This window comes from Syzygium oleosum, unplaced genomic scaffold (assembly GCF_021117445.2).
Source record: "Syzygium oleosum isolate NSW1041296 unplaced genomic scaffold, Sole_v2.1 Sole_v2.29, whole genome shotgun sequence".
NCBI classification, from domain to species: domain Eukaryota; kingdom Viridiplantae; phylum Streptophyta; class Magnoliopsida; order Myrtales; family Myrtaceae; genus Syzygium; species Syzygium oleosum.
Genome location: NW_026607513.1, coordinates 370920 through 385785, shown reverse-complemented (window position 1 = coordinate 385785; position 14866 = coordinate 370920). Strand labels below are relative to the sequence as shown.

Below are 14866 nucleotides of genomic sequence, written 5' to 3'. Positions count from 1 at the left end.
ATTAAATAATTTTCTGATGGTTGAGTCAATAGGAAGTATACCGGCTAATGCTTAAACATCTAGGAATCAGTTGCGATAGGATACCAAATTGTACAGAACTTAGATTGATGAATGAACTCACCAATTTCTGCGTGGTTGAGTCGGATGTAAAGGTCAGTTCCGGCCATGGAGAACTTCTGTATGTCAATTAGGTCTCCGCTCCAGTACATGCAACCGATGCCAGCTTCATATGCATATGCTAAACAGGAACAATTACTTAAGCACAGCTTCTGGCATTGGTCTTCCAACGGGGAATCCCTAATTGCATAATTTGGCACTTTTGCATTCTCTATCTTCATAAATCCATCCTTTTTTCCCGCTTTAGTGCTACCATTGTTTATCCTTTCACATTGCAGTGATGACATCCGGACGCATCCCCCGGACCAATTCCCTCCGCTCCATTCTTCAATGTTTTTAGGCTCAAAGCCTCTCACGCAGTTGCAAATAGGTGATGTGTTGGCATCGCAGATTCCGAACGGCCCGCACTTGCCATAAACATCACATTCACTCTCCCAAGACGACCAAAAAATTTCCCAGTAGTTCTCTTTTTCATGCCAGAATGGCAGCACCAAATTTCCATTGGGCTTCAGTACGAAGTATGAAAAATGCGGCTCAGCAAAATTGTAAGTATAATACATAGTTCCATCCTTAGCAGCTAATATGTTAAACACATCAGGATGGACGGTCTGCATCTCGGCTATTCCAATGAAACCTTTACCCATCCATGGACCACTCCGCCAATACCGGATGCTGCCATTCCAAATGACAACTTCAGGAATGTTCAGCGGTTCCAGGGTAATCATGAAGCTTCCAACTGATGGGTCGGAAGGGCATTTCCAAGATGAGGCAAACTTCTTTTCGTTTGTCCTTACGTTAGTGCTTAGCTTCATTTTTGACAAGAATGAGTCAGACATGTGGTCAAAACTTTGCCAGAGTATGTCCAAATCATTTGCCCCGGAGCTTGAACCTTGTTTGAGCAGGACAAGATTACCAGAATCTAATAATTGGGCTGTTCTATTTGTAGCAGACGTCAAAACATTCGACGACCAAACTACTTCCTTCTTTCCATTCGTGATCACAAGATTTCCGTCATCAGATATTATCACAACACCTGAAGAGTCTAAAATCGGTGTCTCCCTGTTCGCCACCCAGAAGATATTATATGCAGGAATCTTGTTATGCCAAATTCCAACATATCGATTTGCAGAACCATTAGGGCTAAAGAATCCCAATTTGTAGAGACCTCCACTCGATGTTATACTTCCAGGGTCTCGGATGTAGCCAGATGCTGTAATGACATCCCCCCCAACGCAAAGTTTCACCGCGTAATGACACATTAGGAAGAGAGAATACAATCTTGCTCTTCTCAGAAGGATCATGACTACTTGAATCTTTCTTCTCGACAACAACCAAGAAACTGGATTTGCTACTGGCTTCGGATAGAGAGAGGACCAAGGACATTCAAATCCACAACCTGAAGGTCAGGACAAGGGGGTGGAATTCAAAATTATGGACTTGTGGTGGAAGATCATTTCTAGGTGTCCTGGCTGATGGGCTTCAGAAGCTCCATGAAGAGATTTATAGTGGAAAATCTGAAAAGTGTCTCATCACTCTAACCGGAAAATTTCCCACATCGGCTGTTGCTGTCAATGCCATGATTTTACTTGCTAGAGGCCAAAATGGTTTGTGCATAAGTCTTCTAGGTAGTGGACTTCACAGTGCAGTATAGGCCAGTTGGGTCTGTCATCTCCACTCAGTCGGTTTCAATCTTGTGGTTCTCATTAACATTATGCTTCTTCACTCGTCATAAATTCTTCAAAGGAGTCACTTTGACTTGTGACTCTCAAGAACGTTGGTGTAGTGTGCCACTTGAAAATGCTGATGCATTAAACATGATCTTTTAAGTTTCTACATCAGAATTTTATATGATGAGAAATGAACATGGTGTGGGTAGTTTGAGTTAAGGCAGCTATTTGCATTAAAACGTGAGGGTATCTCGATGAACTTCTTGAATTCAGAAGCTACGTTGCGATTACGAGTCTGAAATTAAAATTTTGCCTAAAGTAATCACCCTTTTCACATTGAACCAACACTTCCCTTCTAAACTTCTCATTTTGCACCTAATGAGCCAAACTTGATAGCGCTAGTCTACTCCTCTTTTATATAAACCACCAAAAATATCTACTTTCCAAATCACCCGAGTGCCAAACACGCATCGCCTTCGGCCGCCCACAACTCCGCTGCCTCCAGCCACATTCGGCAACCCCGGAGCAAAGAATGTGTATTACATCCATCTCAGAGCCTTCTACGGTTCAAGTTATGAACGTCAATCCCACGTTGAACCCATCAGCCGAATCCGTCAGACAGGGGCGCGACAGGACGAGGACGAGATGTCAAACCTCCAACCACTCCAAGATCTTAGACGAGAAATCGGTGAAAGTAGTTTCCACTAATAACCATAATGACGGAGGGCCAATCTCTCGATGATTCACAAAAGCCGACGGGGCAATGACATGAGATGCTTTTCAAAGTTCTCCGATTTTTATTGTTTTTGGTCTTACAAAGGTCTCCGTTTAAACGCTAGCTTTATCGCGGTCAGGTTGGCGGCGGCCAAAAAGGAGAGTAAAAACCAAGCTGTGCGTAAAAGTGGGTTTTTTGCTAAGTCAAAAAGTTGAAGGGTAAAAAGAAAAAAGAAAAAGTTTTATTTTTGGTCAGATTACAAAAAAAGTTTTACTAGTCAACAAAAAGGAAAAGCGGACGCTCGGCTCATAGAATGGGCAGAGAGCGAAAGCGCAAATGAGAAAGAAAAGAGAGAGAAGAAAAGAAACAATGGGCAAAGAAGAGAAAGAAAGGGAAAGGAAAAAAGAAAAAAAGAAAAGAGGATTTTGTGTGTACACGTCACGGGGATCTTGTCAAGCTGAATTTATTTCAATTTGCAATGCTAAGCCCTTTGTTTCGTCTAATCTGTTTCGAAATTAAGGTACAAATTCGAAATTATGTGAAATTTGAACTGCAAGGTCCAATTTTGGAGTTGTTGAGTTATGAAATTTCACGGAAATCATGAATTAGGGCATTGTGGAGCCGTGAGGTTTGACGGGAGTCGTTTTGAAGTAACGGTTTAGTCTGAGTGAAATTTTAGAGTTTCGCGCACAAGCTCTGTGTTCCGGATAGCTTTGAACAGTCGCCTTGGGCGAGCGATTTGTTAACGCGTGGGAGTCATTTTGTTAGCGATTAAGTGTAGTTTAGTAGGGTTGTTAGTTAAAGTAATGTTTTACTTGGTTTTAATGTCGATTATCATTTAATTGATAGGACTATGAGATCGTTGGTTCGAAAAACTACGTTGTTTGGTTTTGGGCATTTCCAGGTGAGTGGTGCCAATATCTCATTTGGTTTTTAAAACCCATGTCTTGAAGTAAAAGCAATGTGTGTATATATATACACACACACTAAACTAAAAAGAGCATATTTATTGCATAAAGTTGGATCAAGTGTTTACTACTTTTGATTATCGTGAGACGGTTTGATAAACCTTTCTTGAAGGTTATGTGTATTACTTTATGAATCTAATTTATGAGATAATTTTTTAAAAGATTTGAGAAATACTTTACGAAAGGGGATTTTGATCGATGAACTAAGTTGCGAAAGATTCTAGATTTTGGTTTGTGAAACCGATTTATGATACGAATTTTGAATTGGTTTTGTGGAAAGAAATGATTTGTGAAATCAATTGTGATATGAACTGATCAAGGGCAATGTGCTACATGGCGACACGAGTCTCTTAAGAGCCACCTTTAAGGCCTTATATTATTAATATGTGTTAGGCAAGGGTTAAGTGTTACACGACAACGGCGACAAGTGTAACATCCTCAATTTCAGTCTCCGGAAAATGGTTATGGATTAAATTTGGTGGTTTTCCCAATCGAAACCAAATTTTACTCTTGTTCTGGAAAACCTAGTTTCGAGTCCCTAGTACCACCTCGTTTTGTTATTTTTGTGGAAAACTTTGTGAACCGAATTTCTAGAAGTTTCCCCTTCAAAGTCGTTCCAAATATCTTCAAGTTTAACATAATTTAATTTCAGAATTTTTGGACTTGATTTGGGTTGGACAATCACCTCATTTTCGGACCGTGTAAAACTGCCCAGAATGAGTATTTCTATGATGTTTACACTTTCTCGATTTTATACAAATTTTTTTGGGACGAGTTTGAACAAACTTCCTTCACAAAAGTTGTTAAGAACTTCTTCCTCTATAACATATATAAATTTGGGAATTTTTTTGGAGATTATTTGGATTCTGGAAAGAGCTTGCTTTGAGAAGCAAGAGTTCTATTCTAGCGAACTGTTTTTAGTCTGTCTTTGAGCTATTAAAGTTGTGTTTAAAGAAAGATTCAGATTTTGAGTTCTCATGGAAAATGTTTGTTAAGGCCTTGTTTATGACATATTCAAATTTGAGAATTTTCTGAGTCCATTTACTATATTTTCAAGTCCGATTTCTTGAACAGTACAAAACTGCCCAGTTTTATCAGATTTCAAAGATGCACCATTTCTCACGTGAAACCTTGGGAATTTGGACTTGAGATCTTCTGATTATTTAATGTGTACATTCTAAGATTTCAAATGAGATATGTTACATTTTGATTGGAGGTCATATGAAGGGGAAATGAGGCTTTACATGTGATGGCAAAAGCTGAAATGTGTTTTTCTGGAAGGCTTTTTATAATTGAGTCTTGAGGACCAAGACCATCATTCACGCCTAGCAAGATGGCTCATGGTCAAAGAGAGAGAGAAAGAGAGATCATCATGATTTATTTAGGCCTTGAATAAATAGGGCATAATGATCCTAAGCTAGAAACTTGGAGGCCAAGTTGGAAATGAATGGCCTCAAATTAAAGGCTTGTACAAGAAGCTTAATTATGAAGCTTAGACTTTAGGGCCAATTGCAACTTGAGGATCAAGTTTTAGGATCTTAATTGCTCCTATAGGTCATCATGAACTCTAGATTGAAATTTAAAGCCCAAGCTTAGATTATGTGGCTAGAATTAAATCTTGCTCAAGAAGCCAAATTAATGGCTAAGACTTTCAAGGCCATTTAATTATGGTCTTTTGGCTCTTTTTCATTAATAGCCAAGATTTTCAAGATCTAGATAATGATGGCATTAGACTTTAGGGGCAATTTCATCGTGACATTTGTCTTTTCTTCATGAATAGCTTATGTGTCCCTATAGATATTAATGCACGGGCTTAGGTGTCCTCTTGGAATTTAATGTATAGGGTGACTCATGTACCCTAACTTAGAGCATTATAACCCTAGTAGGACACTTGGTAGTCAATTAGACACTCAAATTATTAGGCCTAAGATTTGATAAGATTTCCTTTAATTATAGGTGACACTTGAATGAAGGTGATTGGACCATGTGGCTAGTGAATTATGAGAGCTTTGAGGATTCTAAAGAGTCAAGAACTTGGAGAGCAAGTTTTGACTCTTAACTTGGTGAGCAAGTTGGGTTTGCCTATAAATAGGCTTGGTCCCCCCTTAGTTACCACACACCATCTCCTCTTCCTCTCTCATCTCTCATTCTCACGCCACTCACCCTCTCTCACACGCCTACCCACCAGCCGGTTCTTCCTCTTGCTCACGCCAATCACCACTTCATTCTCACGTCACTATTTGGTCCCCATAAAATCTCGTATTGTCGAGTAGAGTAAGTGAATTCCCTAATGTCGGAAAAGGAAGATGAGATGCATTGTGACGTGGTTTGCTTGGACCGTGTTCGGTTGTTTGATTAGTCGTGGTTGGTTCTTTCCATGTCTTGCCTATGTTTCATATTTGATGTGACGTGGTTTGCTTGGACCGTTTTCGGACTTGTGAATGATCGTTGATTGTTTCATCTTATGTCTTGTATATACTTGAGACGTGTATATTTCTCACGTTTTGCAAGAGTCAATTATGACTTGGTTGCGAGAAAAGCTTCTCTTGTTATTCATGGATAACATATGATAAAAACCGAAACTTGATTGGTGATACTCACGTGTAATAGCCATACTTGATGTTTTTTTGTTGTTGGCATGTACTTTGCTATTGATTTGCCATTGACGCCGGTGCGTTAAGGGTCAACTCATGTTAACGACGATCGATTCCTCCTCACTTGACATTAGTGAGTTCACTTATTAGGTCTCCCAGACTCATCCCCCGTTGTTTTCCTTTTCAAGTCCGAAAGATGGCATCTCCCCCGATCCATTTTGGCACCCCTATAAAGATGGAAGTTGAGGTGATCGATGCTATCTGCACCCGTGAACGTAGGGCCTACCCTCGGGTTATTACCTATGCTATGGTTAATGAGGGCCTTGAGAACTTGGTACCCCACACTTACGCGGCGTGATACCGTTTGTCAAATAGCCACCTGGTTGGACCCCTGTGAGGGTACAACGGCCCCTTTGGTGGAAATGGTGGGCCGGCTCTAGGGGGCCCCATAGGCGGGGCATGAGATAGCCGAGCGGACGGCAGTGGGAAGGGGAGTATGAGCTATGTTGGAGTTCGAGGAATCTAGGAGCATTAAAGCCGTAGTAGCGGGCTTAGGACGCCCAAGCCATAACTTTTGTTGTGTATAAACGGCTAAAATCGGTTAAGACCCGTAAGTCGGGTCGTAAAATATGCTTGCGTGTGATGTAAATACAAGATTTGCTCACGATGCTTGTCGTAACCCCATTGTTTGGTTTAATTGTGATTGTTCCGAATTAATTGCTTCCACTTGTGCTTAATCAAAGATAATAACGAACGGAACGTCGCACTAATAACCCCGAGGTGGGGGCGTTACAACAAGAGTCTCGCGGGACCATCTCTAGAGCCTTGTACTATTGATATGTGTTAGTCAAAGGCAAAGTGCTACACGGTGATGCGAGTCTCATGGGAGCCACCTCTAGGGCGTTATAGTCAAGAACTAGGGCTTCATTTATTTTGCGAAAAATGAACGATTTGGAAAGCAATTTCCAAAAAATGATTACTCATATCTCTCATAAAAATGAATGAACGAAAAAAAATTTCACATTCAACAAAGATATTTAAACATAAATTATTATCGGTAATGCAAGCATTGTTCATTGACTAATTATTTTAAGCGATACAAGCACAATTATTTTTAGAAAAATGTTTGCCAAATCCTTCATTTTCAACGAAACAAACGCATCTCAAGTACTACACGGTGATGCAAGTCTCATGAGAGCCATCTCTAGGTACTATTGATATGTGTTAGTCAATGGCAAAGTGCTACGCGGTGAGGCAAGTCTTGGGGGAGCCACCTTTAGAGACTTGTATCATTGATATACGTTGGTCAAGGATTAAGTGTTGAAAGATAACGTAAGTTTCGTGGGAGCTACCTCTAAAGTCTTGAGTTGGATATTGAGCATGGAATTGATCATTAATATGTGATTTGAGATTGATAAATAGAATAGACCATTGATGCGCGATTTGATGAAATTGATCAGTGGACTGAACCATATACTTATTTTGATATTATTAATGAAATGATTATTTCTTTTATGGATATATTTTATCAGTGGACTGAACCACATACTTATTTTGATATTATTAATGAAATGATTATTTCTATTATGGATATATGTTTGTTGAAGTAATTAAGAACTCATTTTAATCTTGTAAGTTATATTCTAGATTTGGTGTAAATGAGTTGCATTTTTGTGTCTTAAACGAGCATATGTGATGCTCGATCTACTTAAAAGAGATTTGTTTTACTCACCTGGCCGTGATTGCTCATCCATTTGTCCTACTTATTTTTCAAGTTCTTCAGATAGCTACAAGTGTGACGAGAGCTTTTACATTTTCAGGAGGACAATTTGATAGTGAAATTTTTGGTATGAGTTATTTTTGTCTGAATTGAACTCCTAAATTTAGTTGTTAGTTGGAGATGTATATTTAGTTTTTGATATATTATAAAACTCTAATCCTGTAATCATATGAATTTTTATTATATATATCTCGATATTATGTTGAGTTATTGTTAGGTTTGAGGCTACGTACTTTGGGTGACATGATGATCGTGTAATTATCCTTATTCTTGAGGATTTGGAGTGTGACAAAAGACTTTGAGTCGCCCACGGGATTAACAGTCATGGTGCCTTGCCCAGCCCTGGTCCTCGCAAGCATAACCGAGGTACTCAACAGCCTAGACTCAGGACTTGATCACCCAGTGACCCAACTTAGGTCTTGGCATCCTTGAACGGGGTCCCCGAGCCACGATCCAAATCCTTGTGGCCTGAATAGTGGACCATGCTGGCGCGGGAGCACAACACAGACCGTGCCAAGGTGACCCACTTCGTAAATGCACTGTGCCGGGGCGTGGTAATTGGATTGTCCTCCACTTATAAGAAAAACATTACATGAACTCATTAAGTGGACCGATATTGTCATTATCCAAATATGCAAACTCGTAATGAGATCCACGTGATTAATAGCTATAATAATGTTTGTCCATGTGTCATTACTTCTCAACTTATAAGCATATGGTTTGAGCTAGAACTTTTTCAATATATGCTGTTAAATCCTAAAGGAACTCAGGTTTAGCAAAAAATGGAGCTTTTCATTTTCTAATTATAACCAAGGTTCCATGTATGTACGTAATGAGGTCATCCTGCACTTTGCATTCCTTGACAGAGAAGGGAATGTGGTGGGAAGGCTTCCAAGGCAATACCTGCTTGAGAACCTTGTATGCCCTTGCCGGCGGTGGAGCATCCTCATCTCACGCACGTTCGTTATGGAGAGGACAATAAAACCCTGAAAAATGTACATTTCAAGAACATTGTCATTAATTACTGGGGTTTACCCCAGCGGGCCACCTTTCTACTTGGGAAAGGGGAGGTGGAGAATTCGATTCCCCACCTCCGCAGAGGGGCTAGGGGTGGGAACGTTTAGTTTCATATGTGAGTTTTGACTCTCACGCTCTGAAAGGAGGCAAGGCAAAAGTCTGAAAGTGAGTTGAAAAATAGAATAAGATAGACAAAAAAAAATAAAAATAAAAGAACATCATCATCAGCCTTCACTATTGTTGATAGAACCTCTACTCTGGCTTTGTTCGGAGATATCTGTGTCTCAAATTACTTGCCTCTCGGTGTATGCAGGCTGGAACGGACTAGGAAGATCCGCAATTTTGCTGTGGAGCATTGAAATGACAGTCGAAATGGTGGGCCTATCTTTTGCAAGTTGTGTGCAAAGAAGAACCACATTTATGCACCTTAAAGCCTCTGTTTCAAAGCATCTAACAGATATTTTTGGGTCTGCTAGTCCTAGAGCATTGTCTTCTTTCCGCAACTTCCATGCCTGCATAAAACTGGAGTCAGTTTACTACTGTGATGTCAGTTTATGGAAACGAATCAAAGTTCTCCATCAGTAACAGCTTACAAATCCAAAATGCAGAGAGGTACTAACTCGGTCCCCACAACTCTTCGTGTATATGCTCGATCTTGTTGCCTACAAAGATCCTTGCCATCCCAAATTCTGAAATTTTTGGATTGAGCTCTTCATCCAATAGGATATTACTTGCCTTTGGATCTCTATGAATTCTCGTTAGTCTAGAGTCCTGGTGAAGGTACAGTAGGGCTCAACAGATTCCATCAATGATGTTGAACCTTCTCCAATCAAGATGTTCGCGCTGGAGTGGATCTGAATAGACCACATAAGCAAAATGCAGACAATTTGTATCATTTTGTGACTGGGATAGAGTGAAATGCACAGAAAGAAGTTTAAATGCAAGCTGAAAATAACAATTATTTGTCAGCACGGTAGAGTCCAATGCATGGCTGACATTAAGAATGTCAAGTGGGATTAGTCGACAAACATTAAAAGAAGAGATATCTTACCAAAAAGAAAAGCGTCAAGACTTTTTTTTTGGCATGAACTCATAGATTATTATATTCATATCTCTTTCGACACAACAGCCAAGGATTCTGACAAGATTTCGATGTTGGACCTTAGAAATGACCTCCGTTTCATTCATGAATTCCTGGAACCCTTGTCCTGAAGCTTTCGATAGTCTTTTGACTGCTATTTCTTTGCCATTTGACAGTCTCCCCTGCACGCAAGGACTCGTGAGTCGAGGAAATTAGAAAAGGGAAAAGATGTTACTACCCTTTGCACGATAAATTGTTACCTTGTATACTGGCCCAAAACCACCCTGCGCTAGCTTATTAGTGTCGGTAAAGTTACTTGTTGCTGTGGCCAATTCTTCCAATTTATTATAGCACTAGCTCCAGGATATAGCACAGACAACATCACCCCAACACAGTTCATCAGAGACCCGGATGCTGTAACTTCAGAAGGCAGCGTCTTTAGGCTGGGATTCTTCAGCTCTCTGGGTCCTGCCAATCGATATGTGGCCATATGGTACAACCAAGTCTCTGTTGTCTCGGTAATTTGGGTGGCCAACCGAGACAAGCCTCTCAAGGATTCCTCAGGGACTGTGAAGATATGTGAGGACAGCAACAACGTGGTCTCCAATGGACAGAATGAGGTTCTCTGGTCGTCGAACCTGTCAGGCATCGCAATGGCAAATAGCACTACTCGCGCGCAGCTTTTTGACACGGGGAACCTGTTGTTGCAATAGATCATTCAAGCAATAACAGTACAGTGACTGTTTGGGAGAGTTTTGGGAATCCCACGGACTCCTTCTTGCCGAGCGTGAAAATCACCAATGGCGAAGGAAAGGAAGCGCTTAGATCTTGGAAAAGCTCTTCCGATCCATCTGTTGGGAATTTTTCTGCAGGTTTAGACACTCAGAATATTCCTGAAGTTTTAATCTGGAAAATGGGTAGTCCGTATTGGAGAAGCGGGCCTTGGAATGGTCTAGTTTTCATTGGAGTCCCAGATATGAGTTTGGTGTATCTTAAAGGCTTCACTCTTGCGGATGACAAGGAAGGAACTATTTATCTTACTTACACTGTTGTTAACCAGTCATTCTTGTCCAACTTTGCATTGAATCCTGAAGGAAACCTGGTACAGAAATACTGGGATGATGCGAAGCAAAATTGTCACATTTCATGGTCAGCCTTAAACTGTGAATGTGATGTTTATGGAACTTGTGGTTCCTTCGGGTCTTGCAATCCGAAGAGTTCACCGATATGCAGCTGTTTGAGAGGCTTCGAGCCGAAGAACGTAATGGAATAGAATGCCGGAAATTGGACAAGTGGATGTGTTGGGATAACACAAATACAATGAGAGATGACAAACAGTAGTCCCGAAATTGGCAAAGCAGATGGGTTTTTCAGGTTGGAGAACATAAAAGTCCCACACTTTGCAGAGTGGTCAAGTGGGGATAATTGCGGAGATCGCTGCTTTGCTAATTGTTCCTGCATAGCTTTTGCATACTTTTATGGGCTCGGCTGCATGATATGGACAGGAAATTTGATTGATATACAGAAGTTCTCCGAAGGTGGCATCGATCTTTACATTCGTGCGGCAGATTCAGAACTGAGTATGCTGCACTTTGCTCATTCATTCAATTATTCATTGTCCTTCAAGAGTCGAGTTTCAATAGTTCCGGTTTGTAAACATTTCCATTCTTAATTTGCAGATAAGAACAGGAACGTGAAAGTAATTATATTTGCAATGGTGATGACAGGAGCGGTTGTCTTCACTTTCTTCCTATGCAGATGCATGGCTAAGAGTAAAGGTAAACGCATGATGAACAGTCTGCTCAGTTGTGTTGGAATGCACCGAAACCCGGTCAAGAGGTTGTTACTTACTATAACTTTTGTATCTAGCTGCAAGCAAGGAATTATTACTCTCCAGAAGAGAGAAGGCATATCGAGTGTATTCTGGTGGAAATATGCCGGTCGATGAGATAAAGAAGATGAAACTTCAGAACCTACCGCTCTACACTTACGGTATGCTGGTAATTGCTACAGACAATTTCGACTCATCCAATCTGCTCGGGCAAGGGGGTTTTGGTCCAGTGTATAAGGTACTGGTTCAGCTTCTGAAGTGATTGACTAGTGCTGTCTAAATGCTCTTGAAGCTTATATGTATGGTTGCTTTCAGGGGAAAATGCCAAATGGACAGGAGATTGCTGTCAAGAGATTATTGCAAGCCTCCGGACAAGGCCTGGAAGAATTCATGAACGAAGTGGTGGCGATCTCGAAACTCCAACACTGAAATCTCGTCAGGCTACTTGGATGCTGTATCGAAGGAGACGAGATGATACTGATATACGAGTATCTGCCAGACAAAAGTTTGGATGCGATTCTGTTCGGTAAGAACATACTCGTGCCATATTGTTTTACTGTAGCATGAGCATTGAACAAAATAAAACCAAAATGCTAGAGTTCATGCCATTGATTAGCTAATCATTCACCGTGTTTCTTGCTTTGCTTTTGATACTGTTCCTGTAGATCCCCTCGTGTGTCATGAGGTCGATTGAAGGAAGCGACAGAGTATAATCACCGAAATCACTCGAGGCATACTTTACCTTCACAGAGACTCCAGACCGAGAATCATACGTAGGGATTTGAAGGCCGGCAACTTCTTATTGGATGAAGAGCTTAATCCAAAGATATCAGACTTTGGATTGGCGAGGATATTTGGAGGAAATCAAGACCAAGCCAAAACAAGAATAGTAGTTGAAACATTGTACGTATTCCCTCCTTTATTCCCAACTAATTCACATTGCTCTTTGAAGAACTTAAATCTAATTCTATTGCAAAATATGCAGCGGATATATGTCACCTGTATATGCCATTCATGGTAGATTCTCAGAGAAATCCGATGTATATAGCTTCAGAGTCCTGTTATAAGAGATTTTAAGCGGAAGACACTGCACCAGTTTCCATCCCGACGATCAGACCTTGAGTCTTCTAGGATTCGTGAGTCTTATCTTGTTACTTGCATTGTGACTCAAAGTTCTGGGTTGTTCCGGGCTCCATTATGACTTTGCTAATGTCTATAGGCTTGGAAATCGTGGACTGAGGAGAACATGGCAGCTTTCGTCGACCCGGTGATATATGCCCCAAGTGATGAAATTGCCATTTTAAGGTGTATTCATGTGGGATTGTTGTGCGTGCAAGAACATATGCGAGATAGGCCATCCATGTCAACTGTCATATCGATGCTTAATAGTGAAATTCTCGACCTTCCTAGCCCGAAGCAACCGGCATTCACAAGCACTCAGGCTGATGTTTATACTCAACAGGATCAGAAGCCGTGTTCTGTTAACAATCTAACTGTTACAATTGTCGAACCTCGATAAAAGCAGGAAATTACTGGGAATTGTACATGTAATTCGGCATGAATCATTGTTCTTCAAATTTATGTACGAGTGCTTTCTTTAAAAACTTATCCGTCAAACAGACACATCTGTAAGTAATTCACGCAGAATAGCAATTATTGCAAAGTAGTAATCTACTGAGTGATTCCTAAGAGGGCCATTCCAGAAGTATTCGCTAGACATTCGACGAAGTTGAGTTAGAAGATATTCCCATCATAATGCGGATAGATATTCAAGATAACAAGGCTCCTGAAGCTCTCCAGCTGCAGCATAGAAGGAGAAACTAATCTTCACGTTTCCTATGACTGTTATGAGAATCGTTCACAAAATGTAGAAAGAAAAAGGCAAATCAGTGTGACGTACTTCCCTCCAGTGTTACCGAATGAGAAATTAGTCTGATTACACCATACCCTTCGTAAGGATTGTCTCATTCATTTGACGGATTGAGTGCATCAATTGAATCTTTACTTTATCTGATATCCATCATTACTTAAAAAGGCAAAAATCACCAAAAACCTTAAATTATGCCTACTGTGACACAATTGCCTTAAACTTTAATTTCTTTTGTGATACAAAAAATCCTAAACTTATATCTATATGACACATTAACCCTCCATCAAAGTTTTGTCAATGAAAAGTGTTAAAAATTTGCCTACATAGACGTCAGAAAGCAAACGGTGTTTACATGGTAGCCACAAGACTTAAGTGAAATAAAAACGAAATTGTTTTGGGCGAAAAGGAAACTTGACGGAGAGTAATTCGTCACATAGGTACAAATTTAGGATTTTTTATATCACAAAAAAAGTTTAGGATGGATGTGTTTTAGTGGGCATAGTTTGGAGTTTTTAATGTCACAAAATAGAGTTCATGGTAAATGTATCACGATGGGCATACTTTGGAGTTTTTTGTGGCTTTTTCCCTTCTGCAAATGGGTTAAAGGCAAAACTAAAAATAAGGAAAAAGCCACAAAAAACCCCAAAACTATGTCAACTGTGACACATTTATACTTATCATTTTTTGTGACATCAAAAACTCCGAACTATGCCCACTATCATATAGTTACCCTAAACTTTTTCTTGCGATATTAAAAATCTCAAACTTGTATCTATGTGACATATTTACACTGAACAAAGAAAATTTTCATCGTCCATAAGAATGTTTAAACATAAATTGTTGTTGATAATGAAAATATTTCTCATTACCTAATAATTTCAAATGATCATTTTAAGGAAAATATTTTTCAAATCATTCATTTTCTGCGATAAACTATATACGGATGATATCAACGTTTAGGGTCCATTTGTCTAAAGGAAAACTATTTATAAGATATTGTTTTCCACCTTTCTAGTGTTTGGATGATGGAAAACTAATCAATCAACGGAAAATTTTTCCATAGACTAAATACCAAACAACAAGCTTAGATCGGAGGGAAACTACTGCTCCTTTAGCAATAAGGAAATCACTTTCCCTAAACCATCAAACAAATAAAAACTAACCAATTTCCTTGAAAATGACTTTCATAGAAAAAAAATTTTATCATAAAATTTTTAGTGAAATAA

General features: G+C 39.8%; 1 protein-coding gene and 2 long non-coding RNA genes across 4 annotated transcripts; 2 read left to right on the top strand and 1 right to left on the bottom strand.

The window, feature by feature from the left end:
* Nucleotides 1–59: 59 nt before the first annotated feature.
* On the bottom strand, nt 60–1571 carry LOC130135189 (G-type lectin S-receptor-like serine/threonine-protein kinase At1g11330). The gene has a single exon (XM_056303731.1). The coding sequence runs from the start codon at nt 1416–1418 to the stop codon at nt 60–62; it is 1359 nt and encodes a 452-aa protein (XP_056159706.1). The 5' UTR covers nt 1419–1571.
* Nucleotides 1572–9194: 7623 nt separating this feature from the next.
* Nucleotides 9195–12336, top strand: LOC130135223 (uncharacterized). Of its 2 annotated transcripts, XR_008814671.1 has the most exons (4): nt 9195–9470; nt 10116–11519; nt 11619–12008; nt 12086–12336. It is a non-coding gene; the product is annotated as an uncharacterized LOC130135223 (long non-coding RNA). The 2 variants fall into 2 exon arrangements; XR_008814670.1 differs by having other exon boundaries at nt 10116–12008.
* A 436-nt stretch (nt 12337–12772) lies between these two features.
* On the top strand, nt 12773–13453 carry LOC130135224 (uncharacterized). Its single transcript, XR_008814672.1, has 2 exons — nt 12773–12906; nt 12990–13453. It is a non-coding gene; the product is annotated as an uncharacterized LOC130135224 (long non-coding RNA).
* The last annotated feature ends 1413 nt before the right edge of the window (nt 13454–14866 follow it).